This window comes from Bos taurus, chromosome Y, assembly GCF_002263795.3.
Source record: "Bos taurus isolate L1 Dominette 01449 registration number 42190680 breed Hereford chromosome Y, ARS-UCD2.0, whole genome shotgun sequence".
In the NCBI taxonomy this organism is placed as follows: Eukaryota; Metazoa; Chordata; class Mammalia; order Artiodactyla; family Bovidae; genus Bos; species Bos taurus.
The window spans coordinates 25,312,754-25,330,778 of NC_082638.1; the positions used below are offsets into that span (position 1 = coordinate 25,312,754).

General features: G+C 54.5%; 1 protein-coding gene across 6 annotated transcripts; it reads right to left on the reverse strand.

Annotated features, from left to right (window-relative positions):
• Positions 1-4,759: 4,759 nt before the first annotated feature.
• On the reverse strand, positions 4,760-17,077 carry LOC132344521 (melanoma antigen preferentially expressed in tumors-like). Of its 6 annotated transcripts, XM_059884186.1 has the most exons (7): positions 16,893-17,077; positions 16,244-16,351; positions 10,792-11,022; positions 9,336-9,402; positions 7,691-8,013; positions 6,802-7,407; positions 4,760-5,640 (listed from the first exon to the last, which is right to left on the reverse strand). In XM_059884186.1, the coding sequence occupies exons 4-7, from the start codon at positions 9,369-9,371 to the stop codon at positions 5,064-5,066; spliced, it is 1,542 nt and encodes a 513-aa protein (XP_059740169.1). In that variant the 5' UTR covers positions 9,372-9,402; positions 10,792-11,022; positions 16,244-16,351; positions 16,893-17,077; the 3' UTR covers positions 4,760-5,063. The 6 variants fall into 6 exon arrangements, with proteins under 6 accessions (XP_059740169.1, XP_059740166.1, XP_059740167.1 ...); XM_059884183.1 differs by lacking the exon at positions 10,792-11,022 and having other exon boundaries at positions 16,893-17,076; XM_059884184.1 differs by lacking the exon at positions 10,792-11,022 and having other exon boundaries at positions 16,856-17,076.
• Between the last annotated feature and the right edge of the window lie 948 nt (positions 17,078-18,025).

Here is an 18,025-nt window from a genome sequence, read left to right on the forward strand (position 1 = left end):
CTTTACAGCCCTCTGCACACAGATTCTTAGGGGGAGGGAAGGTTTCAGGGAAGAAATATGTGTATTTCCAGTCCTTATAAGGTAACAGAGCCACGGAATTAGAACCCAAATGAAGTTCGCTAATGAACGTGATCTCAAGTGCTTTAACCAGATATAACATCAAAAATACCTTTCTTATCAAATCAACATGTGTTCCTCTTAAATTCACACAATATATGCCCATGACATCTCAATGAAGCAAGAAAAAAGAATAAACACCTGAGCATTAGAAAGAGCTCGTTTTATACTCTTGTAAGATGGTTGGTTGGAGAAGGCAATGGCACCCCACTCCGGTACTCTTGCCTGGAAAATCCCATGGATGGCGGCCGATCCTGGTAGGCTGCAGTCCATGGGGTCGCTGCGAGTCGGACACGACTGAGTGACTTCACTTTCACTTTTCCCTTTCACACACTGAAGAAGGAAATGGCGGCCCCTTCCAGTGTTCTTGCCTGGAGAATCCCAGGGACGGGGGAGCCTGGTGGGCTTCCATCTATAGGGTCGCACAGAGTCGAACACAACTGAAGCGACTTAGCAGCAAGATGGTCGATGGTGAGTGCTGTGCCTAACTGCTCAGTCCTGTCTGACTCTTTGTGACCCCATGGACTGTAGCCAGCCAGGCTCCTCTAACCATGGAATTCTCCAGGCAAAAGTGCCGGAGTGGGTTGCCATGTCCTTCTCCAAAGTTGGTGAGTATCAAAACCCAAGGCTGGGGACTTCCCTGGGGGTCCAGTGATTGAGAATCTGCCTTCCAACGCAGGCAACGCGGGTTTGATCCGTGGTTCTAAGGAACTAAGATCCCACATGCCAGAGGGCAGTAGAACGGACAAAGGATCCCGCATGCCACAACTAAGACCCGAGGCAGCCAAATAAGTCAATAAAAATTAATACATAAAACAACTCTATGCGGTTTACATCATTCTTCTGGATATATTTGAAAGCATGGCATTAACAGTTTTATTTATTTATGGACATCCCATGAGACTGGCTGCAGGATCTTAGTTTCCTGACCAGGGACTGAACCCAGGACGCCAGAGTGAAAGCATTGAGCACTACCCACGGGTTTGCCCGGGAATTCCTAGTTTTATGTACTTAAAGGGTTTATTTTTATTGTATGCCAAAAACTACATCCTTTGCAGTGCCTAGGCTTATGACAAAAAAAAAAAAAAAAAAAGTCGATGTCAATTTTAAAAGGTTTGCACAAACTTAGGGGATAGGAAGGAAAATTGTGACTCCCTATTTATGCTGCTGGGCTTCCCTGATGGCTCAGACAGTAAAAAAAAAAAAAAAAAAAAAATCTGCCTGCAGTACAGGAGACCGGGCTTTGATCCCTGGGTCGGGAAGATCTCCTGGAGAAGAGAAGGGCTGTCCACTCCAGTATTCTTGCCTGGAGAATTCCACGGACAGAGGAGCCTGGGGAGCCAGGATCCTTGGGTTTGCAAAGAGTCGAACACAACTGGATGACTAACACTTTCACTTTCGTGTGCTTCTAAAGATTGCTCAAATCTCAGAATCACCTGGGACCTTGTTAAACATTGAGATTCCAGGGCTGCATATCAGAACTAAGAAACTCAAACTGCCAGAGGAGGGGGGGCCCGGGAATCTGAAAAGGCAATGTTTGCCCCCCTCCTTGATTCTGAAGTGAAGCGGGTCCCAGGGAGTAAAACCCTCCAATACTGTGGGAAAGTTTGATGTCTGGTGGCGCAGCAGCAAAGAATCCACCTGTTAATGCAGGAGACCCGGGTTCATTCTCTGGGTCGGAAAGATGCCCTGGAGGAAGAAAGGACAAACCACTCCAGTATTCTTGCCTGGGAAATCCCATGGACAGAGGAGCCTGGCAGGCTACAGTCTCCGGGCTCCCAAAAGAGTCAGACACAACTTAGCAACTAAACCACAAGGGTGACGCTGAAAGTCGCTCCACGGTGTCCGACCCTTGTGGACGGCGTGGACTATCCAGTCCGTGGAATCCTACAAGCTAGAGTACTGGAGTGGGTAGCCTTTCCCCTCTCCAGGGGATCTTCCCAACCCAGGGATCAAACTTAGGTCTCCCACATTGCAGGCAGATTCTTTACCAGCTGAGCCACAACGGGAGCCCAAACCACAATAAGCACATGTTTAAAATACCCAAGAATCTACGCCTTCAGGACACCCTGAGGGTCGAGGGAAAGCGATTCATTTTTTTCTCTATGGGACACACTGAGCACCTGCCTTGGGAGGAGCGGGTTATTGGTAATTCAATAAACCCATCAGATGCTGTAGCTCGAGCTGGCAGCCTCATCCTCCCCACCACCCTTCCGAGATTCTAGGACACGTGCAGCCTCTCTCGGGCCTTCGGGATGTTCTTGGTATTGAAGGAAGGTAGGGTATGAGCAAAGCCCAGAGATCGGGATCCAAACTTCTCGGTTTGGGCCACGCTCTCAAATCTCCCGGGCTGTGCTTCTTAAGCCTCAGGGAATCTAAGGAATTGCCTAAGTATCTTGTGCAAAAACACATTCTCGTCCAACGGTTGCACTTAGGGCCTGAGAGTCTGAGTTTCTCACAACTCCAGGTGCTGCCCGGGCTGCTTAAGGTGTCCACATTAAACAGCGAGCCCCAGAGAGCTTTTGCAAAGTACTGATGCTCTGGTTGCTTCTGCCGATCTTACTCCACACCCACAGAATCAGTATCTCCACAACTGGGACCAGGGAGTCAACGTTATTAAAGGTCTCAGATTTTTCTCAGGAGCAGGTAGGGTGCAAATGTGTAGCCGGGCAAATCACCCTACCATCAACCCTGTTTGGGGCTTCATTGTGTCCTGCAAAATCCATATGTTGAGGGGACTTTCACAATGGTCCAGTGGCTAAGACCCTGCACTCCCAGTGCAGGGGCCTGGGCTGCGGTCCCTGGTCAGGGAACTAGATCCCACGTGCTGCCCGGAAGACCGAAGACCCCACCTGCCACAACTAACACCGGGTGCAGTCAAATAAAGCAATACATGTTTGAAAACTATCTCTAGAAGTCCTAACCCCCAACACTTTGGAATGTTACCGTATTTGGAGATGGTATCGTTAACGAGGTGATGAAGTTCAAACGAGGTCACCAGGGTGAGCCCTAGTCCAATCTGATGGTTGTCTATATAAGAAGAGAGAGGACGACCCCTGGCAAGCCAGGGGTTAGGGCTCAGAGCTTTCACTGCCAAGGACCCAAAGTCAATCCCTGGTCTGCAACTAAGACCCAGAAGCAAAGCACCTCGCCCAGGAAATCAAACAAACAAACAAACAAACAAACAAAAGAGGAAATTAGGACACTCAAGAAGACGTCAAGCATGATTGGACATGAAGAGACAGGAGGACACGAGAATGCAGCTGTCTGCACATCAAAGAAAGAGACCTGCGGAGGCACCACACTGTCAACACCTTGATCCTACATTTCCGGCCTCCAGAACCGGGAGAAAAACGCTTCCTCTTGTTTAAGTCTGTGCTATTTCTGGTGGCCACCTTAGTACTTTTAACACATTCTTTACATCGGGGTCCCTAGAGAGGGCTCACTTCAAGGACAGGTAGGGGGTATGCAGGTGATGACTCAGCTCCCAGGTGACTCCCACCCATCAACAAATGCCCACCGGCCCAGATTTTCCAGGATGCAGCCTGCTCCTGTGGACCACGTCTTGCAGACCACTGCTGCTAAAGGTCCCCGCCCAACTCTTTCTGGCCCCGATTTCTCTTACTTCTCTCCTAGACTGTGAGGGACAGAACCCCGTGAGAACAGAGCGAGGCCTGTGCTCAAACCACCCTGCATGTGAAGGGGAGTATGTGTTTTATGTGAAAAAAAAAAAAGAAGAAGGAAGAGAAACCACTGTTGTCCAGCAGAACACACTGAAGCTTATCAACAGATGTACAGAAAAGCCTTCCCATGTTAGGTTACGAAGAAGCAGAGGACATGAGTTCAACCTCTTCTGCAGGGAAGGTTTCCAGGAAGGAGGACAGCAGCTTTGTGTCGATGGCTTGAGAGCAGATGAATGTACTGGAAGGCGTTTGGGTCTGCAGCCAGGAAAGGAATATGAGTGGTGGGGGGCGGGAGACCCAAGTTCAATCCCTGGGTCGGGGAGATGTCCTGGAAAAGAGGACGGCTGGCTACCCACTGCAGTATTCTCGCCTGTAGAATGCATTGGGCAGAGAAGCCCGGCTGCCTACGGTCCACGGAGTCCCAAAGTGGCAGATACGGAGGAGCAGTGGGAAAGTGGGAACGGGCTGCTGGCTCCCAGAGGCTCCAGATGGTCTGAGGGTGAATATCCCCCAGGACCCCGGGCCTGACTTTGCACAGTGAACCCGTCTTGGCACCGCCCGGGGGCTGAGATGGAGGCTTGGCATCTGCTGGATCCACCGGGGAAAATGCCGGAGTCCAGGGCCTGGGTGGGGTTAGCAGCGAGGGTCCCGTGGGAAGACGGTCCCCTCCAGCGGTGCTCGCTCCTGGACACTTAGTTCGTTGCAGGCCCTGAGGACGCACCTCGTATTATGACGACAGATCGAACAGCCTCCGAAACGAGTGAGGACGTGGATGCCCTGGAAATGAGAACCACACGGAGTGGGCAAACAGGGCCCTGAACTCCTGTAGCCGATCCTTGCCTATCGGAGCGCATCTAGGCCCCACTCACGCTCAGGCCCTTTTATTTAACCACCAACAGGAAGACTCACGAGTTTAAAGGGGAAAATCATGGACACAGATGACAGAGGACCCCAAATGATTCACACTGAACTTCCCTTTATTTCTCTGTTAACAATCCAACACGGGGGTAATGACGCCAACAACCTCCCAAGCCCAAAACCCCGCCTCCAGAGTTCAGATTCACATTTCCAACTTGGTCGGAGCACATCTCTCCAAAGAATACCACCAACCCCTCCCTCCCCGCCCACTCTATATCACCTTTCCTTTTCCCCCATGCACTGAACAACTGTCTGAAACTGTGGTTTGTCTTCCTTCTAGATGCACTGAGGTCTGGGTGGCAGTGTCCCGGTGCCAGGGACAAAGCCTGCAACTCGTGACCTGGGCTAGGCGGGCATGTAGCAGGGGCACAGGATGGGCCAGATGCCGTAGAAGATCTCGTCACCGCAGTGGGGACAGGTGTTGGAGCTGAACCAGACCGTGCTGGCCCGCCCAGACGTGCGCACCAGCTGCCTGAGCCGGGCGTGCAGCTGAGCCAGGAGGCCCGGGTGCAGGGTGCCGCGCACATCCTCATAGCTCTCCAGGGGTGCGGGGTACAGCACCAGACTCAGCTTGCTCAGCCCCACGGTGTGCTGCAGCAGGCTCTCCAGCACGGACATGGAGATGGGGTTGCCGCAGAAGCGGAAGGTGGTGAGCTGGGAGCAGCGGCTCAGGGAGGGCAGGAGGGCGCTGAACTGGGAGTCCACGATGCCGCACTCGTCCAGGTCCAGGTCCTGCAGGGTGGCCGAGGTCCTCTCGATCAGGACCTGCAGGGGCTCCAGGCTGAGGCTGGTCAGGTTGACCCCGCTGAGCCCCAGGTCCTTCAGGAGGCTGACGCTTGGGCACTGCGACAGGTACGTCAGGTCTGACTCCGAAATCAGGCAGTTGCTGATGCACAGGGTCTCCAGAGGGGTCTTCAGGCACCTGGGGGAGACACAGGGCAGTCAGTCCCAGGGGCAGAGGTGGCGGGCCGAAGGACGTGGGGAGGAGAGGCCTGTTTCACCGCAACGCAGGGCATCTCACTGGCTCGGGGCTGGCCTCTCCCCTTCTTGACAGGAAGGCAGGGGCTCTTCCGGGGGGAAGGTCATGCTCACCGGGGTATGACCTCCCCCTGCACAAAATGATGAACTATTTTCCGTGTGGGAAACAAACAGGAAACAAGTGTTATTTGCCTACGTCAGCTTATTAGTATTGGGGTAGCAGGAATTAGGGTGGTTTTACAAGACACGACTAGTTGAATGCAACAGCAGGCTGGATGCAGTGGACGTGGGCTGGGGTTCCACACCATCACTGGCCGAATATCCCCTGGACGGTTCCCAGACCGTCCATCTCCTTTTTTTTCTTCTTTCCTTTTTCTGGTTTCCCGGTGAACATATTTACCGCTAATGCTTGGACTCTGCAGCTGCCACAAAGAGAATCAATGCAACTCATTCATATGGCCACACTAGGCTGCATCCTCTCAGCTTTTATCACTGTGTTCAAGGCAGAGCGACAACCTGATACTGAGGATTTCCTACGTATTCAGAAGTCGGAAAGGAAAATAATGCTTGTCATTTGGACTGGAAGAGAATGGAGCCACTTCAACAATGATGCTCGTGGGACCTTTTCTCTTCTCTGGACTGCTTAGGAGCCACAATTTTCCCCGCCTGATCCCTCCTTGTCATCTCCAGAATCACCCACTTCCCAAAGCTCACCTGGAGCCTAAACCAGCTCAGGACAGAAGCGGCGGGTGCGAGGGAGAGACAGCGCTTCGGACTTCTAACCTCACGCCTGATGGACCGACGTCCTTCTCGCCGACTTCTCTGTCATCGTCTCCGCTAAGACAGCGCTCTCTCGGAAAGAACGCCCAAGGGCGTCACACCTGACCCCGACTATGTGCACGGCCAGCAAGAAGTCCCCTTTGACAACGTCTAACCCAGGCCACGCCTCTGACCCTGACCAGGGAGGTGACCTGACCAGACGCCCGCGGACAGAGCGGCGGCACCCTGAGGACTTCCCAGCGACCCGTGCACCCTGGCAATGTCCCCAGCGGCCACGAAACGAGACAGGCCGGTTCTGGTCTGCGGACCTGGCGCCACGCCTCACCTGAGCACCTGGTGCAGGCGGCCCTCGAGGAAGGAGATGGAGTCCAGGGAGAGCTCCTGCAGGTGGGGCAGGTTCAGGAACTGGGCGGTGAGCTGGCGGACGCAGTGCGCCTCCCGGGCGGGGGCGGTGTGCGGCAACAGGCGCACGCGCGACAGCAGCAGCCGGCGCAGGTTGCCCATCCGGCCCAGGTGCGGCAGGAACCTGCCCAGCGTGGCCAGCTTCCAGGTGCAGTTCACCTCCAGGTCCTGGATGGAGTCCAGCTGCACCAGCTTCAGGATCCTCCTGATGCTCTGCACGGGGACGGTGAAGATTCTCAGCTTCTGGCAGCGCAGGTGCAGCAGGCTCCTCCTCTGCTTGGCCTTCTTCAACAGGTAGCTGAGGGTCTCGTCCAGCGTGTCCTCCTTGAGGCACAGGTCGACCAGCACCTCCACAGGGGCCCGCGCCGGCTTCAGCCCCGCCTGCGCCTCCACCCTGCGCGCCTTCTGCATGGGCTGGGCCGGCTCGGGCTCCAGCAGCGAGCACACGCTGGCCTTGATGCCACACCACAGGGTCCAGAAGTCCTGGTGGGCGTTGCGGCGCAAGTCCAGCACCTGCAGCTTCCACCGCCTGCGGGGCCGAGGGGGACACACTGAGCTGCGCAGGGGCCGACGGGCACCAGGACCCCGCGAGGGCGCTGCACTCCACACGCCACAGATCCTCTGGCTGCCGGGCCCGCCTTGGTCCCCGCTTTAAGGCACACTGCGGGGGGGCGGGGGGGGGGAGAACCACGTGCCTTTTGTCCCCTCAACCAGTCCTCTCCCCCCGAACGCCTGTTCCCAGGTCATCCTCCTGGCCTGGCTGCATCTTGCTCACACCCCCAGGCCCCACCAGTCTGCCAGGTCGACCTTACCTGGGGCGGACCTCCTCAGCAAGCAGGAGGTCCAGGCCGTCGAGTGCAGCCTGGAAGGTCTCCAGATGAGGCTCGTGGTCCTTCATCAGGGCGCCCAGAGGGAGGCAGGCAAAGGGCCAGGCCTGCACCATCGCCTTCACGGCATGGGTGTGCCTCCCGGCAAAGGCCGCCGTAAACAGCGGAGGGAAGAGCTCCACGGGCAGCTCCTCCAGGGCCGCGACGGCCAAGGCCTCGTTCTGCAGCAGGCTCTGGCCGGCCAGCTCCAGGAGTCGGCGGGGGGGCGCCCAGACGCCCATCCTGAAGCACCTACTCCGGAACCAGTCCTGGGGGGATGTCAGAGAGCGAGGGGTGGGGGCGGGTCCTTCTCCGGCCAAGGAACCGGGGAGACCCTGCTGTCCCTCCACCCTCACGGAACCCAAGGCAGGGTCAGACACATCTTCTGGCCACCAAGTCACAGCTCTGGCCCCCGCTGGCACCAGGACGAGCCTCTCTCCCGGCAGCAACAAAGGGACAAGGTGACCTCTTGCCCCATCCCGTATCTACTGGCTGCTGCATTTGATCCCAGCCCTGCTGGCCGGTAGATACCTAGGAGTCTGACAGCTGACCCCACTCTCTTCAGAGAAAGCTTCTGATTATTACCCAAGGGCTGAAAACAGCAATAAGGAGTTTAGCCCAACACGGCCTGTCTCTAAACTCCAGCCAGTAACTCACGCGATGGGTGCTGTCATGTCACTCGATAAAAAGACGTGCCTTTCACTCTGCGTCTCTTCTACAAATCTTACTACCGTTCGGTTCAGTGGAGCAAAGCGCTCACATTCTGAACAAAGCCTGCACTCTTTAAAATATTCTACAGATTTTGGTTTTGGTATTCCACGGACTTAGAGAAGAGTTTCGACCTTTTAAAACAAAAAGAAACCCCCAGAACCCTTTAAGCTAGTAAATTCACAAAACCGTAAATTGGTATGAACTATAATCACTGCTCACACACTCAAGTGTACAACGTCACTCAAAAACTCCTCCGAATGAGACGTCTTGCGTTAAAGCAATTCCAGGAACGTCCCTGGCTGTTCAGTGAGGAGGACTCGGTGCTTTCACGGCAGGGCCACGAGTTCTATCCTTACCAGGGAACTAGGACCCCAGATGCGGTCGGGTGCGGACCCATGCCCTCACGATCACCCCGTCCTACCCCATCCCTCCCGCCACCAAATTCTACTTGGTTAAGAAATGTTCTTGACTGTCTGTAAAAGTGGCGGAAATCAGAGAAGAAACCAGTCTGGGACAAACGTAAAACGGCACGCAGGAGCAAAAGCAAAGTGTGCAACTGCCAAGGTGAATGGAAAGGCAAAGAAAATTCTCTACAGGATCGTGGCCTGTGTCGCCTGTGCCATGAATACCCCGGCAGGTACAGCTGTCAGAACCTGAGGCTCCAGCGTGGAGCAGTGCGCTCAGCCCTGAGACCGTCTTCTCCTTCCAGGGCACGCTTTTGAGATTCTGGCCGAAACGTCCATTCCCGGCTCAAGTGCTATCTTACTACTAGATCTCCGTCCAGCTAAAGGCTGAGTGGGGCGTTTACTTTCTCACTACATACAACTGATGGGATCCTCTGTCTGTTCACAGAAGCAAAATATCAAAGAGGAAAACCAACCTGAAGGTACGTTCGTTGGGGGAGTTTGGGCCACATCAAAATCACCCAAATGTTCACGTTCAGACAGCTTTGTGCGGACGGTGGTGTCGCCCCAGAAGAAAAAGAGACAGAGTAAGACTCCCGAGTGTCACACCGTCGCTTACACATCATATTACGCCACACAGCGACACGTGACACGTGTGCTCGTTCACGGGGGAACAGAGGTGTAATGGAGGGATGGTGGGTCCTCCAGCTTTTGAGGGTCCAGGCTTCCCTGGAACCGGTCAGGTCAAAATGACACCTAGGAGCTGGCCAGGAGAACAGAGGGACCAGACATTTGGAGTGAAACCAAGGGAAGCAGCCAAGTCCCGTGTGTTGCGTTTCCAGGAATTCAGCGACTTCTCTTAGGCTGGGCTTGACAAATTGCCAGCAGAGGGAGTGGCTACAAAGGGACCAGGTGGATCCCTTAAACCCAAGGCAAACCCAAGATCCACGCTGCCTCCCTCCCTGGAGGCAAAGACCATTTCCTCCCTGAAGCCAGGAGATTAAATTTAGGAATGTGACGCGTCCCTTTCGGCTGGCCAAACCCGGGACGCGCCTTCTTCTGCCTGAAAGCCACTGAGGGCTTAGGGTCGTGGGCTCTCCTGAAAGGAAATAAAACGTGGGCCAAGGACACAAATTCTGTGTCAGCAAACGGCGGCAAGACGAGGCTCAGGCGTCCCCATGCACATCCCAGCCTGGGCTCTGTCCAGCGACCTGTACCTTCACCACGAACTTCAAAGCCTCCCTCCCAAGAGCAGGGGGGTAACCTGACGTTCCCTCAGTGCCAGTGAACAAGGAATGCAAAGCGCCTTCGAAACCCCCACCCCTCACCCCTCTCCCTCCCTCCTCTAAGGCTCTCACCTACACAGATTCTGATGGGAGCTCAACTCGAAGCCCACAAATACAATTCCCTTTGTCCTCTGCTCTGCATTAAGCACAGGGAGCAACACGGACTTTCTGCCCAGGGGGGTGCAAAGCCTGCATCAGAGGGTCTGGGGTGCAGCCCCTGCTGGGCTCGCGGACGCGCTGGTTCTGCTGCGGTCTCAGAACACAGACGGACGGAACCTCTCCACCCTCGGCCTTGTGATGCCGCAACAGTTTTTCTGTTTGGAGGGCCAGAAGGTGGCCTTCCCTGAAGGACACGCTGCAGTTTGGTAACTTCCTAGAGATGGCACTCACCAAATTCCTACCATCCCCATCAGCAGCCAGAGATGTGTCTGCCCCTTAAATAGAGCTAAAACCCTAAAACAGGGTCAAGCTGCAATGTGCCTAGTGGGCATTTTGCCTTCCAGCAATCACCTGGACCAAGCAGCTGCAGGAGCTCAAGCCTCGCAACCAAGAGAATCATCAAGTCCCTGATTAAGGAGCAGCCGTGACGACCCTGGCACTCTCCCCCACTTCCTCAAATAACCTTCAGAGAGAAGCCGAAGCTCACCCCTGGTTTTCTTTCCAGCCTGGAAAGAGCCCGAGACAGCCAAGGCAGGACGCTGTCACGCTCCACGGAGGAGGAACCGGAAGACCCCCCTGGGCGAAGATGGATGGATGGACGCATCTGCCCCACTGTACATGAGGGAGAGCTGGCCGACTTCACGGGCACTTGGGCAGACAGCCAACAGCAGAGGACTAGGCTTGGGATGTTTCCACGGGAACTCAACATCCAGGAGATCTAAGGACGCAGGAGGGACCACTGTCTTCAAATGATCTAAAAACGGCAAGTATCAGCCAGAAAGTCTCTCCGGGCCAGGCAGGGGACAGGCCTCTGTCCACCTCCAGCTCCACAGAGTCCGTTTGGGCAGGGGACTCACTGGACACAGAAGCACCAGGGGCTCATCGGCATGAAGACGGGATCTCCCTGCCCAGCGTCAGGTCGGCCCAGGACGACTCCCAGGGACCGAGGCGTGAGTCAACCTGGCGGACAGTTCTACCTCACAGGCTGGTGCGGCCTCGGAGCTCGTTTCGGGGTTGGGAAGAGCTCATTCCCTCTCTAGCTGCACAATTCCTTCTGCGACGGCAAACCGTCGGCTCCCCAGGGCCTTCCTCGGGGGTCTTTGGAATGCCTCTGTGCCCAAAGAGGCACTAGAAATGCTGGAAGATGACCCTCCCTGGCTTCTGGATGAAGACCACAGCCTGGTTGGTCCTCAGAGGCCCCAGACTGACAGAAGCCCTGCGGACCCAGCCTCCAGCAGACGACATCCCACCTGCAGTTCCAGTAGGTCTGCCCTCCCTCCGCTCTGCAGCTGGATCTCTTCTTACCCTGGAAAGGTCTACCCTTTCTATGAGCCCCCTCTGCCTCTTCCTGTGCTTGGCAAGACGGATTCAATGACATCTAGACCTAAACAAAAGAGGCTCCCTCCTTCTTCCTCCACAGTGAAGACTTGCCAGAGGTCCAGGTCACCCTACCTCTAGCCAGTTACTCCTCAGCCTGGTGCTTCTACAGGCAAAGCAGCAGTAGGGTGGAGTGGGCGGGGGATGGGAGGGTGAGGGTCCGCTCCAGGCAGCAGAACTAGGGGCCTGGTCTCCCGGCTCTCAGAGCTGTATCTCATTTGCTCGAGCGGTGTCGGGATCACTGAGGGCGCTGCGGCCTGCGCTTGGGGGCGGGGGGAGCATCCCCAGCTGGTAGATAGTAGTGGAATAATACAACAGAATGATCAGACAGTTGGCTCGATACTCCACGAGGGAACTGTACGTAAGAGAAGAAACTTTACAGGGTTTTGCGAGACCACAATAAGACGAATGACACTCAAGGAAGTAACGGGAAAATTCTGAAACACGTAGGCTTCCTCGATTCCTAGAGCAAAACAAAGTCGCCTGGCATCAAAGCCACCTTGGCTTGCTTTAATCAAGCGAACTTGCTTAGCAACAAAACCATGCAACACAAGCGTGAGACATGGCCCAAAACCATAAAACAGTGCTGGCCTGAGACTTGCACCCTGCCGAGTGAGCTCCGTGAGTCAATAACCCCCACAACATGCTCTTGGGCCCCCAAGACACGTTCTGGCCAGAATGCGTCCCCGAACAATACAACGATAGCCGAAAACAAGACCTACAACCTGCCCAGTGGTCATCAAGGTAGTGACTCCCCAAAACAGGCCCTGGACAAACCAAACACAATCACCTACGGAAAGGTGCCTTTTTCAAATCAAAGACCTGCATTGTCCTGAGACCCGAAAACAGTTTGCCCAAGTAACGTGACAGGGAAGTCTAGGGTGCTGCGGTCCACGGGGTCGCAAAGAGTGGCATACGACTGAGCAACTGAACTGAACTGAACTATGATAGTCCTAGCCTGACCACATAGAAAGGGACAAGGAAACTTCCCTGCCCTACCTGGGGGAGGCACTGATGATAGAAACGTGCTGTCTACTCAAGAAAAAGAAGATCTTCGCCCCCTTCCCCTCTTCCTCTGATGGTGTAAGTGTAACTGAGTACTTAGGGCAACACAACGCTTGGGAACCTTCCAAGTGTCCTACTCTCAATAAATCCCTTCCGTTCTAACACTTCGCTTCTCGCCCAATTTCTTCCTAGTATTAAGCAGTAACCGCTCAGTCGTGTCGGACTTCTTGGGACCCCACGGACTGTGGCCCACCAGGCTCCTCTGTCCATGGGATTCTCTAGGCAAAAATACGGGAGTGGCCTGCCATTTGCCACTCCAGGGGATCTTCCCAACTGCACATAAAGGAGACCTCACTAATGTGCAGTACAGGATACCCCCCGTTAACCCGTTTCAGAAAACTGCCTCCTGTCTTCATATCCTGTATCAATTCTATACCTCTGCTCCGACGATTGTTTATTTACTTAAGTGTTAAGGTGAATGACCTGGGGATATTTGTTCCATCCGGAGACATGAAGGGCTGTGGTGCCAGAGCTCACTGGAGCCCTGAAAACCAAACCTCATGGTTTCACAGGGTCCGACTCTGTTTCTCTTTGCCTAGGGGAGATGTCAGCGGCTGTACCCACTTCCTACTTCCAAGGGCACTCGGAGGGAGCACTGAGACTGGACACACACCAGAGAGGCTCAGACAGAAGTGGGTGCGGGCAGCCTGGGAGGGGCTGTTTCTAATATTCACAAAGTGGCTGGCGGGGGGCGGGGCAGGGACATCATTCTCAGCGACTGAGAAGGACAGCTCGAGAAACGATCATGTTCATCCTCTAGCTAGAAGTACGTATGAGGAGGTGACATACAACACAAGTATAACTAATGCTGTTTTCTGTTGGATATAAAAGTGAACAGAGTGAGCCCTAAGAGTTCTCATCCAAAAAAGTACTTTTCTCTATTTAATTTTGAATCCAAATGAAATGCTGAACGTTCACTAGACTCCCCGCACTCATCACTGCAGGATGGATGTAAGTGGACTCATGATGCTGAACCCCTTAAACTTACCCAGGGCTATGAGACAATTCTACTCATATCTCAGTAAGACTGGGAAAAAAAAGAGAAACAAAGGCATGATATTCCACTCAGGGTGTCTGAACAAACGAAAGGCAAGCAAGCCTCAAAAGTAATGACTGGCAAACCTGATCTGTACCCTGGAGCAGGCCCACCGGGGTGACCACTCCAGCTGAAACTGCAAAGCCAACCTTCATAATCTAAGCACAATCATGATATTTTTCCATGGCCATTCCACGTTTTTTTTTTTGTTTTTTTTTTTTCACGTTAAGAACCCTGTTGCACTAACTGAACTGTGTGACACCTTTGTTGTTGTTCAGTCACTCAGTCCTGTCTGACTCTTTGCGACCCTGTGAACCTTAGCACACAAATATTCCCTGTCCTTCACTGTCTCCCAGACATTGCTCAAACTCATGTCTATTGAGTCAGGGATGCCATCCATTCATTTCGTCCTCTGTCATCCCCTTCTCCTCTTGTCTTCCATCCTTCCTAGCGTCAGAGTTCTTTCCAAACAGACAGATTCGCATCAGGTGGCCAACGTTTTGGAGCTTCAGCTTCAACATCAGCCCTTCCAAAGAATATTCAGGGTTGATCTCCTTTAGCATTCACTGGTTGTAAATGTTTAGAGAATCAACAATAGTAAAGCTATTTTTTTTTTTTTTTTTACTACTCTGCCATCTTAAGCATTGAGAATTAAAGTGTTTCATTTCTTTGCAAACACGTCAGCAAGGAGTCCTCTCGACTCTGCTTCCTTTCTTCTCAGCACATAACTTACAACTGGGGGTGAGCATCTTTCCTATGCACCACCTGGCCAACTGTCACCCTACTTCCTAAGCCTGGATCTGCTTCACCGGCTCATTCTTTGTGCTTTCAGGCCTGATACTATCTCCGAGTTTCTTTATCACTGCCAAGTGAAGCAATATTTGCTGGCATCTTTGCCTCTGAGATATCTTCATTTCTTTTATCACCAACAGGCTCTTTATTTAAGTTTGTGTAGGGGATGGGGAATCAGAGCCTGAAGCTGGATTCTCAACCAAACTGACAAAACCTCCTATCCGGCAGAATTTAAATCACCAAGTGTTTCACTTTCCTCACCTCAGTGACGCTGAAACAGCATCAGCTGTTTCCTTTTTCCTTTTCACACGCAAGGGCTGGGGCTCAGGAGAGGGTCACAGAGGGGGCCACGGAGACGGACACGGGAATGATGCCTCTGGCCAGGTCCAGGTCTCTCTAAGCCATCCCTGGGCCTATCTGGTGGGGCAGTGTGCCCAGGAACCTCTCTGAGGACTGGAATACCCTACTCTGTTTGTGGGCAGTGAAAAGCTTAGGGACTACTAGAGCAGAGAACAGGAGCCTCCCTTCAGGGGACGTGATCCACCACAGCCTAGGGACTCAGCGGGTCTGAGGGTACTGCCGGGGCATCCAGGAGGATGGGGCAATGGTGCAATATTCGGGGACAAATCCAGAGAGGCCTAGATTTACACCTTACCTCAGTTCAACAGCTGTCCCCCAAGGGCTCAGGCTCAGGCCATCTCCCAGCAGGAAACCTCCCAGTACTGCCTGCCCTGCACAGGGCCAAGTAGGCAGATTCACTGATGGGGTGTCACCGGCAGGATCTGGGGAGCAGCTGTGCACAGAGACCTCTCCCACTGGTGAGGCAGGAGATATGAAGGGTGTGGGAACCCTGGTCCGGTGCCGGGACTGCAGAAGCAGAGCTCTGGGACTCTTTGCCGTGGCCTGGGCTCTGATCACACTCTGTCTGCACAGGAAAGGGACTGGCTGGCAGCCCCAGCCTGGCCCTTTTCTCCCCCTGCCCTGAACTCCCCTGGATTCATGACCTGGACCTCTCCTCCTTCCACAGCTTCCTCCTCTCAGGGTCCTGGCCCCAGTCGGTCCTGACCCAGACACTCAAGAGTCTGCAGCTCTGGGACCGAGGGTCCACGTGTACTACTCTGGAGTCAGCAGTGATACTGGGGGTTACAGCCAGGTGTGCTGGGTCGCCCTTGGGTCAGTGGCGCCCAAGGCCTACCCAGCACCCCCAGGGCATAATGTCGTCCTCGCCCTACGGGGTCTCTCTCCATTTCACGTCTGGCCACTGGCCTCCTCCAGCTGCAGCTGGAGGACTCACTCTACTGCCTGAGTGCTTGCTTTCCAGGAGCACCTCACTCCCAGGGGACCCACACTTACAGAGAAGGCTCGCCACCCAGCCTTTGCCCAATACCACAAAGGGGCCCAGTGTCTGGCGTCTGAAACCCGCCTCCCAAGCACAGGTTCCCAAGTTCGGAACCTCACCGTGGCTTCGCGAATGGGGCCCCAACTCGCCGAAGCTGCCTCTTCCAACACAACAGCAGGACCAAAGCTCTCTTAGGAAAATGCCTTGGGAAACTAAACGGTGCTCATCCTCCTCCTGCCCTGAGGGCCTCAGGCCCCAGATGCTACCCAGCTCCAAGATGACCAGAACGGAGTGGGCACCAGAGGTGGCCAAGGGGATCGATCAGCTTACCTCAAGATGACTTCCCCCCGCACTGGTTCAGCTCACAATGGCCTCAGGCCCTCACACACCTGGTTTCCCTGGTCTCCTGTCCTCTCAGTCACCCGTGTCCACCGGAGCCTGAGAGCAAGAACCAAAATGCTCCATAAGTAAGACGACGGTACGTCAACATGCGTCTTGAGGAAGCCTGAGGAGACACTGAAAACCGGAGGGCCAACCCCGCCATGTGACTGCGCGTCTCCTCATCTCCAAATCTGAGCAATTTCTCCAGGGCCGGACCAGCGGACAATGGAAGCCCCGAGCTGCTGCTCGGGTCAAAGGGCCCTTCCTCTAAGGACACTGACCACCATCCCGCAGCCCCATTTCGGCCGCTTGCTCGGCCCACCACGCCCTGGCACCTCCAGAGGGGACCCCACGTCCAGTGCCAAGCGGCGGCAGACCGTGGTTCGCTGCATTATTGCGTCCACAGCGCGGGTCCCGCGGCCTCTTTCTGGAGCACGTGGCCCCGGCTGGCTCCTCCCCCGCTTCAGCCTTCACTCCAGCCCGCGGTCCCATAACTCCTTTTAGGGCAGCAAAGAGAACTGCGGGTCTGTGGGGGCGAACAAGGGACTAGCTTAAGCTCACCTTGAGGGAAAGCCGGGAACCCGAGGCGGGAACTTACGGTTTGTGCAGCCGCGCCTCTCCACGTGATCCCTGCTGAACGTTGAGGAGAGAGAAGCGGTGACTCAGCAGTGTGGCCCAACCAATCCCAGCTCCTGTTTCCTCCCGGAGCAAATCTCGCGAGATCTTGGTATAGCGACTTGGGTCTCCCGGAGTTCCAGAAGAGGCCTGGAGGGGCCAAAGAGATGGGGAGGCGTGGTGCCTGTGGCAACGCCCACCAGAATGGCTGGAGGAGGAGCATTAGGGTGGCGTGCTGGGCGTGGGGAGGTGCGAGGATGGGTGGGTTCAGTGTTGTTGTCGGGGGGAAGGGGGGGAGTGGTGGGGGAAGAGGAGGGGTGGGTGGGCTGTGGGGGGGTGAGGGGCGGGGGTTAGGATTGGGGGGGGTAGGAGTGGTGGGCGGGGGGTGGGGGGGTGAGGGGTTGGGGGATTGGGGGGTGTGGATGGCGGGGGTGTGGGTTGAGGGGGTTCGGAATGGCATAGGTGTGCGTGACTCCGGGTAAATGGTGGCTCAGATGTTCAAGTGTCTGACTGCAATTCTGGAGGCTGCGGGTTCCATCCCTGGGCCGGGAAGATCCTGTGGAGAAGGAAATGGTAGCCCATTCGAGAATTCTTGCCTGGCAAATCCCATGGACAGAGGAGCCTAGTAAGCTGCAGTCCGTGGGGTCGCAAAGAGTCAGCCAGGACCGAGTGACTTCACTTTCACTTTGCTGTTACTATGACTCAGTTGCCAGTCTCTTACCGTGCTTTGATTAAACACACTGCATCACAGGTGTGTCTGTATAGAAAAAACATTGTGTATATAGGGTTTGATACTATGTGAGGTTTCAGATGTCCACTGGGTGTCTTGGAATGTGTTCTCTGCAGACAAGTGGTGTGATGATTCCATTTCTTTCAAAAGACAAAATTAGTACTTGATTTACTCATGGACTGAAACATTGAGATAAGTATTCTCACCCTTATTTTATACAGAAGAAAACATCTCAAACTCAGTTCAGTGACATGAGAGTTTTAAACTTCCTTCTCCAGCTCCCACTTTTGCCTAGTCTCCCCGTGGTGGCCCCAACGCTCCTGTTCAGCTCTGCAGGAGAACTGGCAGGCACCATTTTGTTTGTAGACCTGCGATCTCACTCGGAA